Below are 18,806 nucleotides of genomic sequence, written 5' to 3'. Positions count from 1 at the left end.
CGCTAGATGACTAGATCATCGTAAACATCGAGGCCTGTCATCAATTTTATTTCATCACACATCATCTTTTTCATCTACCCATGTTTACCCAACATATTTGTAGATATAATATACATATACAGTTTTAATCAATTAAAACATGTATAAATTGTTCATCCAACATTGATATCAAGTACACAAATAATATTCACACATAGCACGTAATATTTATCCCGATTATTTACGAGCGATATTGTTTTATAAGTGTTAAATAATACTTTTCAACCACTATGTACAGACAGGGGCCATTATGAAACACCAGAGGGCAGAACTATTTTGGCATTATAGCACTTCTGAAATCCAACAACCCAGACGGCCCTTCAAACTGGATTCCATATACCACGAGTAGCTAAAAGATATTATAATAACACTTTTTATATCATATATATATATATATATATATATATATATATATATATATATATATATATATATATATATATATGGTTTATAAGTTCCTAATAATGATAATCAATTTAAACTTAAGCTATACTTAAAATAAGGTAAGCATATCTCACTTACTTGAGGTTTGGCTAGGAACCGGGCTCTGTGGGGGTAGAATTTCCGAGTCGAAAAACTCTTTTTCTCGGAGCCTTCGGGCGTTATGGGGCTTTCCTCTAGCACTTAGAAGTTACTAGGGCTTTGGGACGGTTTTGAGAGAGGTTAGAGAGAGAGAGAGAGAAGGGTTATGGTGTGAGGAAAAATGCTGGCCTTCGCATGGTATTTATAGGATGGAAAATGGCCCAACTCGGTGAGTTTTGAGCCTCTAACTCATCGAGTTGAGTGCAAAGTGTCACCATCTAGTGGCAAGGCGTGGGGAGAAAGCAAGGGCTCAGATCATGCCATGTCGCTCCCTTCGCAGTAGCACCCTTCCGACTTTTAACTTCAGTAACTTTCGCATACGACACCCGTTTTCAACGTTCTTTATATACACGCATATGTATTGACAAGATCTGGAACTATGCTTTTGAAACCATCGGCTAATTCTCGACCGATTTTAAAATTAATAGTATAAGAAAATTACACTGTTTAACGACCGTGTAAAATTTATAACTTCTACATACGGACTCCGTTTTCGACTGTTTTTTTTTATCGTGGAACAACTATTAATGAGATCTTTAATTTTAATTTAGGTTGTGTCGGATAAAAATCGGTCGATCTAAAATTCGAATTCTGGGTTGCATATTGTTATGTCAAATCTTAGAGAAATCATTACTTCCTCATATGAAGATGGATTTGGACGTTCTTTTTGTGCATGCTCTATGTGTAACGTATACTACGACTTTCGTTTAGATCGCTATAGCTAAAAAGTAATTTTTTCAGAAATTCACTTTTTACGTTACGTTGTGCCGTACCGGTTTTGCCATAAAACTTCGACATGTCATAAATTCTTCGTTATAAGTCGGATTCAACGTTCCTTATATCCTTGAAATCCTTGTTATGAATACTTCAACTTTCTTTATAGATATTGGGTCTATCTATTACTTTATTTTTGACGCTTTGTCTTTATTCTTAATTGTTACATCGTTATAAGTAAGTTTAATGCACATAAAATCACATAATATTCAAATAATTCATCTTTATTACTTCAAAATAAGTTACAATTATTGACCCTACTATTACATCATCATAATAATGCTTATCCTAGAAACACTGACGTTACCTTTTCTAACATTTAGTGTATCAAGAGTTGGGCCAAGTCCACACATACGTCTAGCCTAGCTGATGTCGCGAATGCGCAAATGGCACAATTTAGGAGCAGCTCGAAATTCGCACGACACATTGGTCGTTGGGAGCTGGGGAGCCTTTAGTTTTAGCAATGTTCAGGATCGGTCAAGTCGTACCAACCCGATTCACGGAATTTCGCGCTACGACGGTGGGGTCGCGTCATGTTTCTCACAAGAATATTCTGGAAGGTTCAAAAACAAGTTGCTTGGAGAGCAAGGCGTAGCCTTAGGTCTTCTAATGGCCGACCATATAGGGTTTTTTGTTGTCTACTTGCCTTATAGGGTTCCAACAACTATAAATACAACTCTCTAGGAGTTGTATTTACTACCACAAAAAATTAAGCTCCCTCCCTCCCCCCCCCCCCCTCTCTCTCTCTCTGAGATTTCTCCTATCTTTCCGAATAATCACTTTGCTTTTATTCCTCTTCCATAGTTGTTGGACCGAAGAATAAACTGCATCAAATCCTAGGTGTTTATGCTGACACTTACAACTATAGGTTGACATAAAAACCTTTAAGGACAAGAAGTTCTCCCATGCAGTCGTTCACCAGTCAAAGATTTACTACTACAAGGTTGACTTTACTTTGTTGTTTCGTCTTTTAATTTCGTCTGATAACATGACATTCTGCTTCTACCTCTTTCTTATAATAAGATTTGATCGCGAATGGTCGATTTGGTTTCTGGACGAAACCCAATAATTGAATTTATTATCTCGTGACATCTCAACGTTTAATCTTCAATATTAATTGTTAGTTGTTTAATTATGTGAAAATATTTTGGATATTTAATCATAATATTATCTATCCACTTGATAGTACATCAATAGTAAAGTAAAGGTTATATTAGTTTACTAGTTGTGAGACCCGTATGTTATACGGGTTTGGTAAAACAAAAAATATATATGAATGTTTAAAGAAAACTTTATTTAAATTTGAAATTTTAGATTTGAAAATTTTGAATTTAAAAGGAAACATATTAAATACAATATATAAGTATTAATATTGTAATTTATTTACTATTTTTAATTAAGACAATTAGTAATTGGTGTGTAAATTTGATTGTTAATTAATAAAATATAAAAAATGAGAAAATGACAAATGAAAAAAATTCTATTCAAAAATACCAAAAAATAACATGTGTCCAAATTAATATAAAAGTGACAAGTGACAAAAAAAACTTTTATTTATTAGAAAAAATATAATATTAATTATGGGACTGTTTGAAAATATGAAATCTGAAATTCAACTCTTACATTTTTTTATTATCCCCACCGTCACATACTACTACTGCCACAGTCTTCTTCTAAGAAGCACAATCATAGATTATATGATAATTTCATAAAATCGATATTAAATGAAAACTAGAAAAGCAAACATTAATTTATCTTTAATGTTATTCCAGATTCAGTAAATCACAAAGTCAGGCAAAAATTAAAAGCAAAATAAAATCCAATAATCGATTATGGTATGAACATCATCTTCATTTTCGTTATAGGTTCACAAAATGCCAAAAAAGTAAATTACATAAGTTCAAGAACAAATGGGGCAGCAAAATTAAACCCTGAAAATCGAATGTAGTTGTGTCTTTTTGGAAAAGAAAAACAAACCTACGGCCACCTGCAAATTCCAGATTAAAACAAAAACCACTAATTGTATCCACCACAGAAGAGAGATGAGAAGCTCCATATAAATCATTTGGGGGGATTGAACAATGGACAATTGGGTATATTACTATTACTAGTTTATAACCCGTGAGAATCACGGTTATAAAATTAATTAAACTTTTATACTAAAAATTCAAAGTTATTAATCAATTATTTTAAATAGATTATTAATTAAGAGATTTTTTTTAACTATATAAAATTATAATCATTGAGTTAAATAAATATATGAAATTATATCACTTTATAATTTGTATTAATTTTATTTTAATTTTTATTTTAATATTATTAATTTAATGTAGATAGAGTGAAAATTTAAAATGAATAATCAATAGGTTGACAAGTGGCAAGTATTAATTATTAATTATGAGACATAATAGGGTAACACATGGCAAAAGAAGAATAAAATATACATTAATTAAGAGGTCTAATAAGGTGACACATGTCAAAATGAGAATAAAAGTATTCTTTTATTAGAATAGGGATTCAAGGCTTTTACTTCATTTCCTGTCATTTATATTATTTAGTCCCTAAGTTTATGTATTTAGTCCCTAGAGTTTATAAAATATAAAATTAACTAAAAATAGAAAAACATTTAGTGTCAGTTATACATTTAGTACCTAGAGTTTATATATTTAGTCCTAGCATTTATAAAATATAAAATTTACTAAAAATAAAAAAAAAGTCTATGACTATATTGGCCATTTTACTCGTACTTAATGTCTGATTTTTGACAGGTTAGCCCGGATGACCATTAATGCAAAATATGTAAATAATTAAATTGCGACCATTAATCCAATTTTTTACAGATGGACTGAAACTGCGAATATAACCATACCTAGGGGACTATTTTCGTAAATTACTCTAACATTAATTCTAGAGAATCGGAAGTTTCCTAATTGCATGCAAACCGAACCACCTGGTTTTCTTATCTCTCTCTCTCTCTCTCTCTCTCTCTCTCTCTCTCTCTCTCTCTAAACTTGTCGATCGATGATCTGCAGAACGCAGATTTGCAGATCGAACAATCAATGGTGTACTCTCATCTCCGTCACACTCTTTGCCGTAGCTTTTGTCGCCGCTGTCTCATACGCCTCCAACCGCCTCTCTCTCCTCTCTCTTCCTTCCTCACTATCGCCATGGCGATGGCCTTCTTCTTCTTCATCATCCTTCTCTATTCACTCCTTCAATCTCCACCACCTACAACCACCGCTACCACCACCGTTAAACCCCAAAACTGCACTGTACTCGATGTTCCATGTAATCCATCAATCTAACTCTCTAGTAATTAGCCATCTAATTATTATTTTGAATTAAACATGTTAGAATATTGATTATTTTTATCTGTTTGAATAGTGTGATTCTGATGCGTGTAAGAAGCAAAACGGGAAAATGAATAAGGTGGTGAGTAGATTGATTAAGGAGTTGAAAGATGAGACGTTGTTGAGGAGATCGAAGAAGAAGAAGAGAGATGAGAAGTTGGAGAAAGTTGAAGCTGAACTCGCTAGAGCTAGAGTTTTGATCAGAGATGCGGGGATGAATCTCAGCCGTTCATCTTACCCTCTTCATGATCGTGATTATGTCCCCCATGGAAGTATCTACAGAAATCCTTACATGTTTCACAGGTATATTTTTATTTTCATTTCAGTTCAAAATTGTGTTTTGTGTGATATTCGGGTTGTCGGTGGATCGCATATTTAACGTTTGAAACCCCTTTTTTCTGCATATGAAAAGACTTTCTTTTAATTAAGACAGGTTTTAATACACTATAAGCAATGCACAAATGAAAAGACTTTTCTTAGCTTGTTACAAAAAAAAAATCAAGAAAGTGAGTTTTTCATTTCTTTTCAATTGTACTACTTTATCATTATTGTGACTCAATTATGTTTTGATACAACCATCAAACAACCTCAAGATAAAACTTAAAAGAATGGTGGAGCTTTTAAAAATTTTGTATTTAAATCGGTATAAATTATTGTTGGTACTTTATGTTGGAAATCGATCTTTTTTCAAGTGCGTTTTGTATTTTTGCAACAATAATAAGTCTATTTTAATTTTTTTTTTTAAATAATAAGTTCATTTTAATTTAAAAAAAAAAACAGTGATTCAAAACCAGTGTAGCCCAGCGGTATCCGATGCTATCTCGTCCTTCAGGTTTAGGGTTCAAATTCCGTTTAAGAAATAAGTGAAATAATTTAATTTCTGCTGTAGACATAAACGGAATAATTTAAAAATAGTTTAGTATATTTGACGTTTAAAAAAAAATTAATTTAGTTGATATTATATTCTTTGTGTAAAGAGAAACTACAAGGATCGGAATTAAGAAAATGGATATTAAAAATGTTAAATAATCCAAATTAATTATTCCTTCTACTAGTTTCCTAATATAATTATATGTAATAAAAAAAATACAAAATCCCAATATTTCTTTTAACATATGACTCTTCTGGAAATTAAATTCTTCAAATTGAAGTATTAATTATATGGTTGGGTATTAATCCAATTAATGTTTGATTAGATAAGATATTATAATATGTTATATCGTGTAGCATGAAAATAATGTTTTTCTACTTCTGAAAGCAATTAATGAGGCACGATGCATGATTCTCGGCCCTTAAACCTTGCTTTATTGGTTAATGCATGTGATGTTGTACAGCATAAAAATTAGAATAAATTACAAATTTGGTCCCTATGTCTTACCAGAAATCATAAATTCAGTCCAAAATCTGAAATTCTTAACATTGTCCTTAACATGGAATTTGTTTACGGATATGGTCTCTTACCTTTATAAATGACTTCAAAAGTGGACTGGATTTTTGTTTTATGTAAAGCATAGGGACCATATCACCATTGGCAGACCTTTGTAGTGCTCGAAGGGTCCAGAACCACTATTCCGATTCAGTCTGTCCTGCAGTGTAAAAAAAATATATTTTTCTATTAAGTGTAACATCTTTAAAATATAAATGTCATTATTATCTTTTTGGTGTCACCGCTATCCAAATGTTATGCATCTATCACTGCATATCAGTGATGAAGTGCAAATTGAAGGAAGAGACAACTTCAAATACTGAATTTATAATTTTGAATAACATTAAGGACCAAATTGGTAATTTATTCTTAAATATATAAGAATATCCCACAAGCCTCACAAAAACCTGCGGGTGCTTTGTCGGTTCGTTTTGTGTCTTTCTAAATTTTCTTACTAAAATACAAATTATGAACATAAAAAATAATGAACATTATAATAAAAATTTAAAAATTATTGATAATCAGCCAAAGAATTATCTTTTTAATCTGTATATATTAACCCAAATTTCAGTGCAAGAAGACGTATACATAATTTAATAAGATGACGCAAAATGATGTTTCATATTATCACATGCTATAGTATTTTATTTCACTTTATTTTGACACAAATCTAGCAAGCTTTACATGAATAACATATGATATCCTTATGATATGAGTATGAGACTATATATAGTAATGATATGCATATTTCGTATGTGTATATATTCTATATATGTATGTATTTATGATGGATATGTATAGTTGTATGCATTTTGGGTAATTTAGGCCTAACAACTATATATATATATATATATATATATATATATATATATACTAGGTGTGAGACCCATGTATTACACGGACTGATTTTAAAAAAAAAATTAAATATTAAATTAAAGTGTAAATAGAAAATATTTTTTAATGTACAATTTTAAAATAAAAATGGAATAAACGTATTTATTGCAATTTAATATCATATATATTGTATTTAATATTTTACATATATAAGTATATGACTTTAATTTTAAAAATTGTAACAAACCAAAAATTGACAAATGGATAATATTTACTTCAAAAATATCACAAAATGACAAGTGTAAAAACTTATGAGAGATTGACATGTGGCAAAAAAATCTTCATTTATTAAGGAGGATATATATATATATATATATATATATATATATATATATATATATATATAATAAATGAAGGTTTTTTTGCCACTTGTCACATTCTCATTTAATTTGTCAAATGTCATTTTATGGTTATTTTGAATTTTTTTCTATGTCATTTTATGAGTTTTTCTATTTTATTAAATTTTATATAATATTTTAATGCAATAATTGCAATAAATATAGCAATAAATACATATTAATTTGATTATTAAATTTGCATTTTAATTTTAAAATTTCCAAAATTAAAGTTCATTAATTTCTTTTTTTTATTTAAATTATTTGTTTAAATTGAAAAGATAAAAAACATTTACATTATAATAATTTAATATTTTGCTTATTTTCTTATAAATTCAAAGTTTTCAAATATTTTGACATTTATATTTATTTTTTTTTAAAATAACTAATGTAATACATGGATCTCACAACTATTTGACTAATATTTTTAAGATGAATAGTAAATCTTAATAAAAATGCATAACAATGTTTACATAGTATTAAAAAATAAGAATTTTCTAACATATAATAAACATGAATTATGAGGAATATTATGATAATTAAATATGAAATGCATTAATTATAATGAATATTTTCATAATTATTTTATCTCATATTTTTAAATAAAAATTATTATGATAATATTCCTTATAATTAATATTTCTTATATATGTTCATAGGATGCATGTTAGAAAATTCGTATTAATAATAGTTTTTTTGTTATAAAGAGAGTTGATTTGTATAGTTTTTCTTAAATACACAACAATTTAATATTTTATAAATTATACATAATGCATAAATATGAAGAGTTTCAGAGTTTTAAAAGAATATGGTTCGAGATAGATGATTTATTTTTAACTATATTGATTTGAATGTTTAATAAATAAATAAATATATATGACCTGGTAAAAAACAAAATTATTGCAAAATCAAGTTTTATTTGGACTTTTAACTAGATCTTTTTACGTTCTTTTGTAGTTAATATTCCTTCTGTAAAACAAAACAAAAAAAAGTTCAGAATATTACAAAAAAAATGTTTGTTTAGATCGAATAAAAAATTACGAAAAAAATTCTTTTTAACAATAAATTTTTATTTTATTTTTTTAGTCTGGTAAAATAGAAAATGTTTGATTTGAATTTTGTATATATTTCTTTTATAATTTTCTTTGATCTATTTAAATGAATAATTAACTTATATATAATTAAATAAGAAAAGACCAGCATAAACAATTTCCTCCCTCACGCACCATTCAACCCTTCCCTTTCATCTGTGTCATCTCGTTGTTGTACTTATTGTATTTTCCTTTTAGACCACTCATTATCGTGGCCATGTTTCGTAATTTATACTTCAGGCATCATATTATTATTACAAAAAACATAACCATTTATCTATTAATATTAATATATCAAAAGGTCTTTAACCTAGCGGTAAGGAGTGACTCTCTCAAATGAGAGATCATAGGTTCAAGTCTCATTAGGAGACATAGGTGGTGTTTAGGATTAAATTAGGACTATGATAGTTTGTTGTTTAAAAAAAATCAGAAAAAGACATGACATTTATCTTTTTCGGTTTTAGGTTAACATGAAAACAAAAAATCAGAAAAAGACATGACATTTATCTTTTTCATTTTTAGGTTAACATGAAAACAAAAATAAGTGATTTTGTTTTTTGTCTAAAGTAAACCGTGAGAAATAAACATTTACTCAAACAAAAATAAGTGATATTGTTCATTTTTTTCTTATGTCATCCTAAAAACAAACAAATAAAAAAAAAAATGAATGCCATGACACAAAAAATGGCAACTTCTTAAAAAGAGAAAAATGAATATTTTGGTATATATAAAAGGTAAATAAAAATATAAGGGTTTTTTTAATTGTTGGTAGATAAATGGTTGAGTTTTTCTTTATTTTGCAAAGTAAATGAAAATATAAAGGTTTTTCTATATAAATAAAATATAGTAAATTTTTTTTTTTTATTTTAATTTTTGTTAAATAAAGTAAGTTACGAAGAAACCTAAAAAAACTTTTAAAAAAAACCCCAAAAATTTGAAAAAGATAAAAATTGATTGTTTGTCTTTTCTAAATAAAAAGTCAAAATTTGCGATCAGGGATTAGTAGTAAAAAGTTCCAAAACTAACACCGCGTATCATATCATAAATATCTTAATTTGGAATTACTTATAATTTAAAAGTTTATATCTATCGTTATTATCACTATATTTTAAAAAACCACGTTGCCATTTTTTTTACATATTATTGTTATACTTATAAAAAGTACATTGCTATTCGGTTTACATGCAGGAGTTACTTGCTAATGGAAAAGTTGTTCAAAATATATATCTATAAAGAAGGAGAGCGACCGTTATTCCATACAGGCCCCACCACAAACATTTACTCCATGGAAGGACTCTTTTTAAACTCTATAGAGAACGACCCGAATTTTAAGGTATCTAACCCGGATAAAGCCCATGTCTACTTCCTCCCATTTAGTGTTGTCATGATTCTCGATACCCTTTTTGATCCTATCGTTCGTGATAAAGCTGTCCTAGAACGTGTTATTGGCGACTATGTGCACATAGTTTCTTCAAGATACCCTTATTGGAATAGAAGCCTTGGATCCGATCATTTCATGCTTTCTTGCCATGATTGGGTAGGTAATTACTTAAAAGGTAAAATGTATTTTTACAATATGGTTTCATATATTATTTTTTTTATAAGAAATATGTGATCACGTTTCATTTTAGGACAGAATATTTTAACTTGTTACTTCAAATGGTTATCTAACATATCCCATGACAACACTTTTTAGAAGATATAAAATAATGTACACAACTATCAGCGGGTGGCTGACATAAAAGTCTAGTGACCATAAGGAGACCGATTCATGTTGGAAATTAAAATTCTTAGACTTTGGCTACTATGATCCAAACCCTTACAATTTATGCAAGTATGGAACGAATTGTCTACCTTGTATTGGCATTTGTAAATATTCATAGGTGTGAAACGTGGTCACATAATTCGTTTAATTTATATAAACGTTATAAAGAATATAAATCATTGTTGTATAAATTGATACAAAATTTAATATCATTGCATTAATTGGAGAAAAAAAAAAACGAAAAATTGTTGGATAAATTTAATACAAAATTTAGCCCGGTCCACATGATTTGCAGGGGATTTTAAGATTTTTGTAGGTCAATAAAGTTGGCTTTGGATGGAGTTTAGCCTCATCATTTTTTATTTATTTTTATTATTTTTTTTATTTTTATTTATTATTATTATTATTTTTTTTGCATAGATAGACATTTAACTATTACTTATATCATAATGAGTTATTATAATTCTTGTAATGTTTGCAGGGTCCTAGAGCAACATGGTATGTTCATTCACTATATTTCACTTCAATACGACTACTATGCAACGCAAACACCTCAGAGTATTTCAATCCGAGAAAAGATGCATCTATTCCCGAAATCAATCTTCTCAGAACCGAAACCACTACAATCACCGGAGGTCTACCACCACCTAATCGTACAAACCTAGCGTTCTTTGCAGGCGGTGAATTTCATGGAAAGATTAGACCACTACTTTTCCAACATTGGAAAGATAAAGATGAAGACATACAAGTATATGAAAAAGTTCCTAATAATGTCTCATATCTTGACACAATGAAAAGAACTCGGTTTTGCATATGCCCTAGTGGATTTGAAGTGGCTAGTCCACGAATAGTTGAAGCGATTTATGCAGAATGTGTGCCCGTGTTGATTTCTCAAAACTATGTTCTTCCATTTAGCGATGTTCTTAATTGGGATGCATTTTCGGTTCAAGTGTCGGTGAGTGAAATACCGAATTTGAAGAGGATTTTGTTGGGAATATCAGAGGATAAGTATAAGAAGTTGCAAGAGAATGTTAAGAAGGTACAACAACATTTTTTGGTTAATAATCCAGCTAAAAGATATGATGTTTATCATATGATTTTGCACTCGTTATGGTTGAGACGGTTAAATTTACAGATTTATAGTTGATAAATTAATGTTCATTAGCTCTTATAGGTAGATTGTTACAACTAGTATAATTTTGTTGTACCTATACAAGTAATATATATATCAAATGTTTAAGAAAAACTATTGATTAAAATCCCTAAGTTAATTTTTGGTGATTGATAATGGATTCTCCTATTTGTGATCATCAAGTGGTTGATTTTGATTATTAGGTTCAATGTCACGAATTATTGTTGAGGATGGAAACCTCATAATACTTTAGGTGGATCTAATTATAGATAAAAACTCCAAAATTTCCAGTTTATTTTTATGAAATAATAATAATAATAATAATAATAATAATAATAATAATAATTAAAAGAATTGTTAGATAGCTTTTTAGTTAAACTTTGAAAATGTAATACTAAGGAAAGATAGCATTATGTCTTTGTGGAATGGAATGATAGAAATAAAAGACATTTTTCTCTCTCTTGGGAAATATAGTTTTTCTAAATAAACAATTGTTGGGTATAATTGTTTAAAGATACTTTTTGATTTTTTTTTGATAAAGCAAGTGACACGTGTCTTTATTGGTTACTTTATTAATAAACTAGTTGTGAAACCCGTATAATATACGGGTTGATTAAAACAAAATTTTAAGTACGAACGATTAAATAGAAATTTTATTTGAATTTGAAATTGAAATAAGTGAAAATTATGAGAAAAAAATATGCAAAGAATAAATTAATTAAAATTATGAGTTTAGTGTGTACTAAACGGGTTAATTATAACAAAATATTAAACATAAAGGTTTAAACTATAAATTTATTTGGAATTGAATTTGAAATTTAAAATTTGATAATCATTATGGTAGTTTAATTTATAGAAAGTAAATCAATGATATATTGAAAATGAAAATTAAAGTAATGACAAGTGGAAAATAAATATATTTCAAATTATGACAAAATGACATGTGGCTAATCTTATGAGAGAAGAACATGTGGCAAAGTCATTTTCATTTATTAGAGTAGATAAATATAATAGACTTTCCAGGATTTAGGAGATCTTCTCTAGATGTGAATAATTTACGTTTTATTATAATATTTCTCTTCTTAGGCTATATATTTGTGTGGTGTTCAGTTATGTTCTTGTAATCCAAATGTAACCGTCTGTTTCTTTTATAAAAGACTAAAGCTTTTAAGCTTGCAAAAACATTTGCCTCATTTATTTTCTCTTATGTATAATTACATCGTGGTAGCAACGATAATTCACCTTTAATATTGTATGCAATTAGATCAATTAATTTCCAACAAGTGGTATTAGACTGTGGTTATTGTATTCCGAAGTATATGCCAAGGTTACTGATGACAGATAAAGGTGATGGTGTTCAAAAATTCGAGAAGAATGGTAGTTATATGCTATATTATCTGATGCTTACTAAGTTAAATTACTCGGTGTGGGTTATAAAGATGTGAGGGTGTTTGCAAGCACAAAGAGTATGAGATGCAATTCAACATAAAGATGTAAAAGAACGGAAAGATCGAATGGATCTAGGGGCTATATATCAAGTGATTCCAGAGGATGTGGAACTTATGTTAGTTGAGAAGGACGTAGCCAAAGAAGCATGTGAAACGCTTAAACGGATGTACATTGGTAGTGTCGATCAAGTTAAAGAGGCTAAAGTACAAATCTTGATAAGTGACTTCGAGGTTATCCGAATAAAAGACGGTGAAACAATGGATGATTTTTCATGAGATTGTGACCAATATTTGATCTCTAGGAAAAAAATTGAGGAAGTAGTAGTGGCGAAGAAGTTTCTTTGAGTCGTCCCATTACGATTTATGTAAATCGAAATATCTATCGAATAATTTGGAGACTTAAAAGCATGACTGCAGAAAAGGTTTTGGATCGTTTAAAAACCCATGAAAAGAGACTTTAGGGTTATGGAGAATAAGGAGACGAACCTTCCTTGTTGCTTATACATGTCGAGTAGGCATCATGATCCAAGAAACTCGACGAGGGGAGCTCGTCAAACATCTCAAGGATAGAGGTAGTCATAGTGGTCGAGGCCAAGGAAGAGGCTGAGGATGAGGGTGTGGCTAAGGAGGTGGACGTGATTCCAATGCAAAATTGAATGACCATAAAAAGGTTAAAAAGTAAAGTAAAATGCTTAAATGTGAAAATTTTGGTCATTATGCATGCGAGTGCCCAGAAAAGAACCACGATGAGGAGGCGAACCTCACACAAGTCAATGAAGAACTATCCATCTTAATGATGGCAATCTCACATGAATATGTACCCGGAAAGGTGTCACTAAAAGAGAATATTTATGTTAATTTTCTTGCATCGGAGGAGAGTCGAGTTGATTCCGAGGTGTAGTATCTCAACAATGGTGCCAACAATCATATGACAGGAGACTACTAACAATCCAATGAGTTGGATGGAAATGTTAATTGGTCATGTGATATTTGGCAACGGTTCCAATGTTGCTATTTTGGGAAAATGGTCAATTTTATTCGATTGTAAAAATAGCGACCAAAACCTTTTAAATGAAGTATATATTACATTCCAAGTCTTAGAAATAACATCATTAGTCTCGGATAAATGACGAAAGAAGAAATTTGAGTCATTATATACGAGTCGGTTCTGACATTATACAATAGAAATAAAATTCTACTTTTGAGAGTTCAAAGATCACCAAACCGGTTATAAAAAACTCCTTTAAAAATTAGTAGACCAACATGCCTTTTAGCCACTAAGGATGCTTCGGCTTGGATATGGCACTCTAGACTTGGTCATGTTAATTTCTGCCTTTAAAAAGTTGTCTGAAAGGAATATGGAAACTAGAGTTCCAAGGATCGAACATATAAATCAAGTGTGTGAAGGGTGTGTTCTTAGAAAACAAACCCGAATTAGATTCCTGGAACAAGCGCTTTTTCGAGCTCAAAAACCACTTCAACTTGTTCATGCGGACTTTTGTGGTCCCATTACACCAACCTCTATTACATGAATCAAATACTTTCTTCTTTTTGTAGACGATTATAGTTTGTGTATGTTGTTTTATAGTTAATTTGGGGAGTTTGAAGTCTTGGGTGCTTTTAAATGATTCAAATTGATGGTTGAAAAAAGTTAGGGTTATGAGTTCAAGAAACTACACACGGGCCAAGGGGGAGAGTTTATGTCAAAATAATTTTCATCATTTTGTGAAGAAAATAGAGTAAAAAGGAATCTTACAACTCGACACTTGCCTCAACAAAATGGAGTTGTTGTAATGTCTGCATTTTTCGTTAAAGCCTCTCGTAGAAGAATCATTATTTACATAAATAAATAAATAAATATAAATATGATTATAAATAAATAAATAAAGGATTCTTTGTACGTGTTATCTGTTTAGATAAGTGTTATTTGTGTGTATACATTATATTATTGTTATATAGATAAATATTATGGTGATATAATATTTGTAGATAATATTGTTATAAACTTAATAAAGAGCGATAAATAAAATTAATAAATAAAAGATTATTTATGATAAATATCAAGGATATATATATATATCATAGTTAGTTTTTTGTGATATTGTTTCTATGTATATTATAATTCCTATTTTATAGGATCTTGTTGTAATCTCCTTTTGTACTATTTATATGGAATAAATTGATCCCCACAAAGTGTACATGGTAGAATTTACAATACTTTACACGGTATCAGCTTAACCCTACGTACCTTTTTCCATCGTTAAATTTTCATGGCCGCCAGTGACCAATCCAACTACCCCCCCCCCCTTCTCAACCCTCCTTCATCTTCTCACTATCAAACTTTCTTCTTCTAATTTTATGCTATGGAAAAATCAGATCCTGCCTTTGCTTATCTATCAAAAATTGTTTGGGAATGTTGATGGATCGCTTAACCCACCACCTGCTACTATTAGTGCTCCAGCAACTTAGACTCCTAATCCCGCGTCACCTGCTACTATTACCGCTCAATAAACTCAGTCTCCAAATCCTGTGTTTCTTTTATGGCAAGAAGATGATCAACATCCACTTATTATTCTTCTGTCATCCCTTTTCTGAAGAAGCCATGGCTAATGTTATTAGTCTTACTACTACTCGAAAGGTGTGGTGTGTTTTTTGAAATGCTTACAATCATGAATTAGTTGAACACATGTAAAATCTATGGGACTCTCTTCAGCAATTGCAAAAAGGCACCATGTATATTGCAGATTATGGTCTCCATTTAAATCTCTCTGTGACCATCTTACAGCCATTAGCTATCCCGTTGATGAACATGATAAATCACATTGGTTTTTATGTGGTCTTGGACAATCGTTTGAGACTTTATCTATTGCTCAACATGCTATTAAATCACGTCCATCCTTCAGTGATCTTCTCGCTCAAGCTGAAGGTCATGACTTCTTTCTCAAAGCTATGCATGGATTGTCCACTCCTCAAGCTTCCTTTTTTACTGAAAAATCTCAAGGTTCCTCTAATACCTCTTCTGGTCACGGTTCTTCAAGCAACCGCAGTAAACATGTTATAGGTCGATGTGGCTATTTAGGTGGTCGTGGTCATGGACATCGCTCACCTCATTTCTAGTTGTGTCGTAAAATGGCCACTATGTGAATCGTTGCCCTGATCTTGCTTCTTATGCCAATCGCACATCGTCTATTGATGCAAATCTTCCCACTGCTTTTCACTTAAGTTGTCATGTTTCTGAAAATACCCCTCATTGGTATAATGACATAGGTGCTACTTCTCATATGACACCATCTCCAACAAATCTTGATGCTACTAAACCTTAATCAGGCATTACTCAGGTTACCATTGGTAATGGTTCCTCTCTTCCTATTTCACATGTTGTAAACTATTCATTCTCCAAAGATATTCATCTTTTTGATGTTCTTGTGGTCCCATATATAACAAAAAATCATTCTTATAGGTAACCAATTCAATTGTTTATTTTTTTCCCCTTAACAAGGGGTTTGCAATCAATGTCTTGGGTCTAATTAGCTATTTTCTTGGTCTTGAAGTTACCTACACTAACGATGGTCGGTTTTTGAGTCAAGAAAAATACGCCAATGATGTTCGTACCGGTGCTCGCCTGCTTGATTTTAAACTCGTGGAAACTCCTTTATCTACATCTGATATTATTTTGAGTAGCAGTGACCCATTTCCTGACCCTACTACATATCGTTCTCTTCTTGAAGCAATTCAATACCTCACCATCACTCAGCCGAACTTATCATATGCAGTGAATCAAGTGAGTCAATTTCTCCATGCTCCAAAAAACAGACCACTTTCAAGCAGTAAAACGGATTCTTCGGTATGTGAAAGGGAGAATCTCATATGATCTTTCTTTTACACATTCATCCAAACAATCTCTACTTGGCTACTCTAATGTTGACTGGGATCGTTGTCTTGAAACTCATCATTCAACATATGGTTATTCAAATTTTATTGGTGGAAATCTTGTCTCATAGAGTACCATGAAACAACCTACAATATCTCGCTCTAGTTGTGAATCCGAATATTGAGCCATGGTAAACATTGCTGCAGAAATAGTATGGGTTACTCATCTTCTTAGAGAACTGAATATTTTGCCTCTTGACCATCCCACTTTTCTTTGTGATAATCGGAGTGCTCTTTTCATTGGCCAAAATCCTATTTCGCATAAACGAGCTAAGCACATTGACTTAGATTATCATTTTGTACATGAGCTCGTAGCTTCTGGCAAGCTTTATACTCATTATGTTCCGACCAAGCTTCAACTAGCGGATATTTTCACAACGAGTCTTCCTAGACCTCTGTTTGAGCACTTCCATGCGTTATTACTTGTTGGTCCTCCGTCGTCTTTCTTGAGGGGGGGGGGGTTATTAAGGATATATATCATAGTTAGTTTTTTTGTTATATTGTATCCATGTATATATTATAATTGCTATTTTATAGGATCTTGTTGTAAACTCCTTCTATACTATTTATATGGAATAAATTGATAACCACAAATTGTGGTAGAATTTACAATACTTTACAATAAATAAAACATTTTTTTACGATAAATAAAATATTATTAGGATAAATAATCTTGACAAAAGTTGTAGTAGTCGTGATTACGAACTTGTGAGTATAAAGAACGTCAAAATATGACATCGTATAAATAACTTATGATTTTTCGAAGTTCCGCGTTCGACATAGTACATTAGTATTTCTCATAAAATATGAAATGAAGATAGATTACTTTTTAGCCAAAGTAATGTAAAGAAGGGGCGATGTCCTCGTAAATACGAATATGTCGATATAAAGAACGCCGGGAACGGAGCTCGTACGAAAAATATATGAAGTTCACAAAGTCTTTTACAGTGTAATATTTATAGACTGTAAAGTGAAAATAGATTTCAAATTAGCTGATGGAATCTAAATAAAAGTTGTAGTCAACGTCAATACCAATTTGTGGATATAACGAACGTGGAAAATGGAGCCCATATACGAGAGTTACATTTATCAAAGAAGGCATAAAACTACCTAGCATAATAAGAGCTCCCAACCCGGAAATGACATGGCGCCATGAGAATGTGCCACGTGGCAGCAGATATTACTTCCCTTACCAACTGACGATGACGTGTCCCACTAGATTTCTGACACAAGGTTTCAACATGCTCAAGCTTTTGCGTGACGTGATTTGTCATCTTCTATATATATTGGACGAATTTCTCTCATTTTATCACACATTCTCTAGTCCATTACCAACTAATTCCCGCACTCTCAAGACCCGACTTTCTAAGTTTTTGAGCATCTTAGCGAAAGCGTTTCAACAATGAAAAGTCTGACGAAAGAAGTATTCAGAGTAAAAGACCTACCCGCGAAGTTTCTGTGTTTTGTTAGAAAACCTCGTAAGGTGAGGTGCATTTACTATGCTTGTTAAGTGTAACTTATATTCATGCTTATTGTCATTGTTATAAACCTACAAATAAAGATTTATCAGTAATACTAGTTATTATACCAATCAATGTACTTACGGGAGTGATGTCTAGGCAAGATCTAGGGAGGTGTTTAAAGTGGATTTCCAAACAGTATACCTACATACCAAACGAATCCTACCTCCAATGTGATCTTATCTAGTCCTTCCTTATCTGATAGAAGTTAGTATTCCTTTGGGATTAATGATGAATATGAGATATTGTTATTATAGTCTTGAATAATATAAATGAATACTAAGTCTTAGTAATATATGTATTTAGGTCGTTACAAAGGAAAGTCGAAGTGTTAGTCGAGAACTAACTTTCCCACAAATCTTTCACGTCAATCAGGTGAACGCATAGTTACTTGTAAGAGCATGATTTTAATAAACGTATATATTGCTTAAAAGATTGAATATATGTTATAAGCTTATTATTTTTATTATATGCTAAAAGTATACCTTGTATGTGAGTGTGTAGTCACTTTCATAGATAT

At 30.7% G+C, this 18,806-nt stretch overlaps 1 protein-coding gene across 1 annotated transcript; it reads left to right on the top strand.

Moving 5' to 3' along the window:
• Positions 1-4,337: 4,337 nt before the first annotated feature.
• LOC145074487 (putative glycosyltransferase At3g07620) lies at positions 4,338-11,502 on the top strand. Its single transcript, XM_079020856.1, has 4 exons — positions 4,338-4,683; positions 4,780-5,048; positions 9,680-10,028; positions 10,738-11,502. Exons 1-4 carry the CDS (start codon positions 4,417-4,419, stop codon positions 11,401-11,403), a joined length of 1,551 nt encoding a protein of 516 aa, XP_078876982.1. The 5' UTR covers positions 4,338-4,416; the 3' UTR covers positions 11,404-11,502.
• Positions 11,503-18,806: the final 7,304 nt, after the last annotated feature.

The sequence above is a fragment of the Lactuca serriola genome, chromosome 9 (assembly GCF_051521515.1).
Source record: "Lactuca serriola cultivar US96UC23 chromosome 9, Lser_US96UC23_V15, whole genome shotgun sequence".
NCBI classification, from domain to species: domain Eukaryota; kingdom Viridiplantae; phylum Streptophyta; class Magnoliopsida; order Asterales; family Asteraceae; genus Lactuca; species Lactuca serriola.
Note: the sequence above shows the minus strand (reverse complement) of the source record. Positions and strands in the feature narration are given on the sequence as shown.